This window comes from Ammodytes marinus, assembly GCF_949987685.1.
Source record: "Ammodytes marinus genome assembly, chromosome: 3".
NCBI lineage: Eukaryota > Metazoa > Chordata > Actinopteri > Uranoscopiformes > Ammodytidae > Ammodytes > Ammodytes marinus.
The window spans coordinates 36,506,838-36,509,337 of NC_137232.1; the positions used below are offsets into that span (position 1 = coordinate 36,506,838).

The 2,500-nt window shown below is 38.1% G+C and overlaps 1 protein-coding gene across 2 annotated transcripts in view; it reads left to right on the forward strand.

The window, feature by feature from the left end:
• The window catches only part of rnf169 (ring finger protein 169), a 14,169-nt gene that overhangs the window by 1,843 nt on the left and 9,826 nt on the right, over positions 1-2,500 (forward strand). For both annotated transcript variants that reach the window (XM_080025237.1, XM_080025238.1), the window contains exon 2: positions 2,243-2,304. In XM_080025237.1, coding sequence (XP_079881363.1) covers positions 2,243-2,304 — 62 coding nt within the window. The remainder of the gene's footprint in view (positions 1-2,242; positions 2,305-2,500) is intronic.

Genomic DNA, 2,500 nt, shown 5'->3' on the forward strand with positions numbered 1-2,500 from the left:
TGTGTGTGTGTGTGTGTGTGTGTGTGTGTGTGTGTGTGTGTGTGTGTGTGTGATGGGGAACTTGTCCAGACATAGTTCACTACTGTAGTTGTAGGAGGGGCTCATACTAACTCCTCACTGTCTCTCTCAATCTTTAGTTGTGTGTGTGTGTGTGTATGTCTCAGTGTGTGTGTCTCAGTGTGTGTGTGTGTGTGTGTCTCAGTCTGTCTGTCTGTGTGTGTGTGTGTGTGTGTATGTCTCAGTGTGTATGTCTCAGTGTGTGTGTCTCAGTGTGTGTGTGTGTGTCGTTTAGTTTAGTTGAAAAAAGTTTTCTAGGACAGTGTTTCTCCCGTCAAAATAATTAGTGAAATTTATTTTTTTAAATAATTTACGAAGGCAGATCTGCAGCATGGTATTGTGAGTATTGTTATCATTTGATCTAGATTGCCAGGTAACAAGGGTCGGTTGCATTTTGTTTAATTTTTTAAAAATCTGGTTGTCTGGCAGTTTAAGTGGAAGTTCTATTCTAACTCTATGAGCTGGGTTTAAACCTGCAGTGTGTTGAATTGTGGGTTTTATTTCCTAGCAGATTTTGTAGAAAGTAATTATAATATCCATAAGTACATTTAATTTAGTGCATAATAGCTGAAAAAAATGTTTTGAATTATTATTATTTTCCTTAGAAAGGGTCTCGTAATATGTCCATATTTCTGCATGTTTTGGACCAAGGCCTAGTTGGAATGTCATCAGGTGCATTGTTTAAAAATTTGAATTGTTCTTGTCCTTGAAGGCCACTATAGCTTCTGTTATTATTCGAAAGGGTTGGGGTTACCCAGGGAGTGTTGCATTCTAGAACTTTGTAGAACTTTCTTGATGATGTCATATTACACACTGCACCTTTAAACCTGCAGTGTGTAGAATTTTGGGTTTTATTTCCAAGCAGATTTTGTAGAAAGTAATTATAATAACCATAAGTACATTTAATTTAGTGCATAATAGCTGAAAACAAATTTTTGAATATTTTTTTTCCCTCAGAAAGGGTCTCATATATGTCCATATTTCTGCATATGTTGGACCAAGGCCTTGTGCCGCCATCTTGAAAGTGTCATAGTTGGAATGTCATCAGGTGCATTGTTTAAAATTTAGAATTGTTCTTGTCCTTGAAGGCCACTGTAGCTTCTGTTATTATTCTAAAGGGGTGGGGTTACCCAGGGAGCGTTGCATTCTAGAACTTTGTAGAACTTTCTTGATGATGTCATATTACACACTGCACCTTTAAGTAACTAAGTAAGTAAAACCTTTAAACAATAACAAACTTGTTTCACATTATTATTTTGAAGTGGAGATTTTCCCCTTTTCTCTGGAACAAAGAAGTAATGTTTAGGACACAAAGTTACTGGTTTTGTTTGTTGTAAAATTGGTTTTCATTTAACTCTGAGTGGCTTACACACACACACACACGCGCACACACACACACACACACGCACACACACACACACACGCACGCACGCACGCACACACACACACACACGCTCAGCTGATACAGATCAACAGTGGGGACTGTCTGTGTTGAGGAGTTATAAGATAACTGAATCAGTTTTTCATTCACTGATGATTAACTGAATAATCTGATTAATTTATCTTAGTCTTGTTTTCTTAAACCCAGTTCAGACCAAAGATTCGCCTTGCAACTGCAACTCCTTGCGACGAGACCGCAGAAACGCTCTAAAACTGGAGCTTGCGATTTGACATGTTGAATCTTCTGCGACGCCTTGCAACGGCTTGCAACGCGCTGCAACGAGCAGTTCACACCGCTGCGATTTATCCCCCGCGACGTTCTAAAACCGTCTCGTCGAAAGCAGTTGCAAGGCGAATCTTTGGTCTGAACTGGGCTTAACACGGCAAACGTTTATTAAACCTGCAGTGTGTAGAATTTTGGGTTTTATTTCCTAGCAGATTTTGTAGAAAGTAATTATAATATCCATAAGTACATTTAATTTAGTGCATAATAGCTGAAAAATATGTTTTGAATTATTATTTTTTCCCTTAGAAAGGGTCTCATATATGTCCATATTTCTGCATATTTTGGTTACCCAGGGAGTGTTGCATTCTAGAACTTTGTAGAACTTTCTTGATGATGTCATATTACACACTGCACCTTTTTAAATACACAATAATACACAATAATATTTGATCATCTTAATTCCGACTCTAGCCTCTCTCTTCTAAACTAACTCCCGTGTGTTTGTGTTTCTCTCCGTAGAGCTGTTCGTCTCTCCGGCTCTCGTCACTAAAGACGCGTCGACACTGAGCAGCAAACACAAGGTGAGACACAGTAAGGTCTGTCAGTTGTGTACATGTGAAACTCGAAAAATTAGAATATCGTGCAAAAGTTAATTTATTTCAGTAATTCAACTTAAAGCGGCTCCGAGTAACATTTAAATATCTTTTAAACAGCCTCATGTTTCCTCTCATAATCATAAATTACCTTTAACAGCAAACGAGACCATCAGTGCAAAGA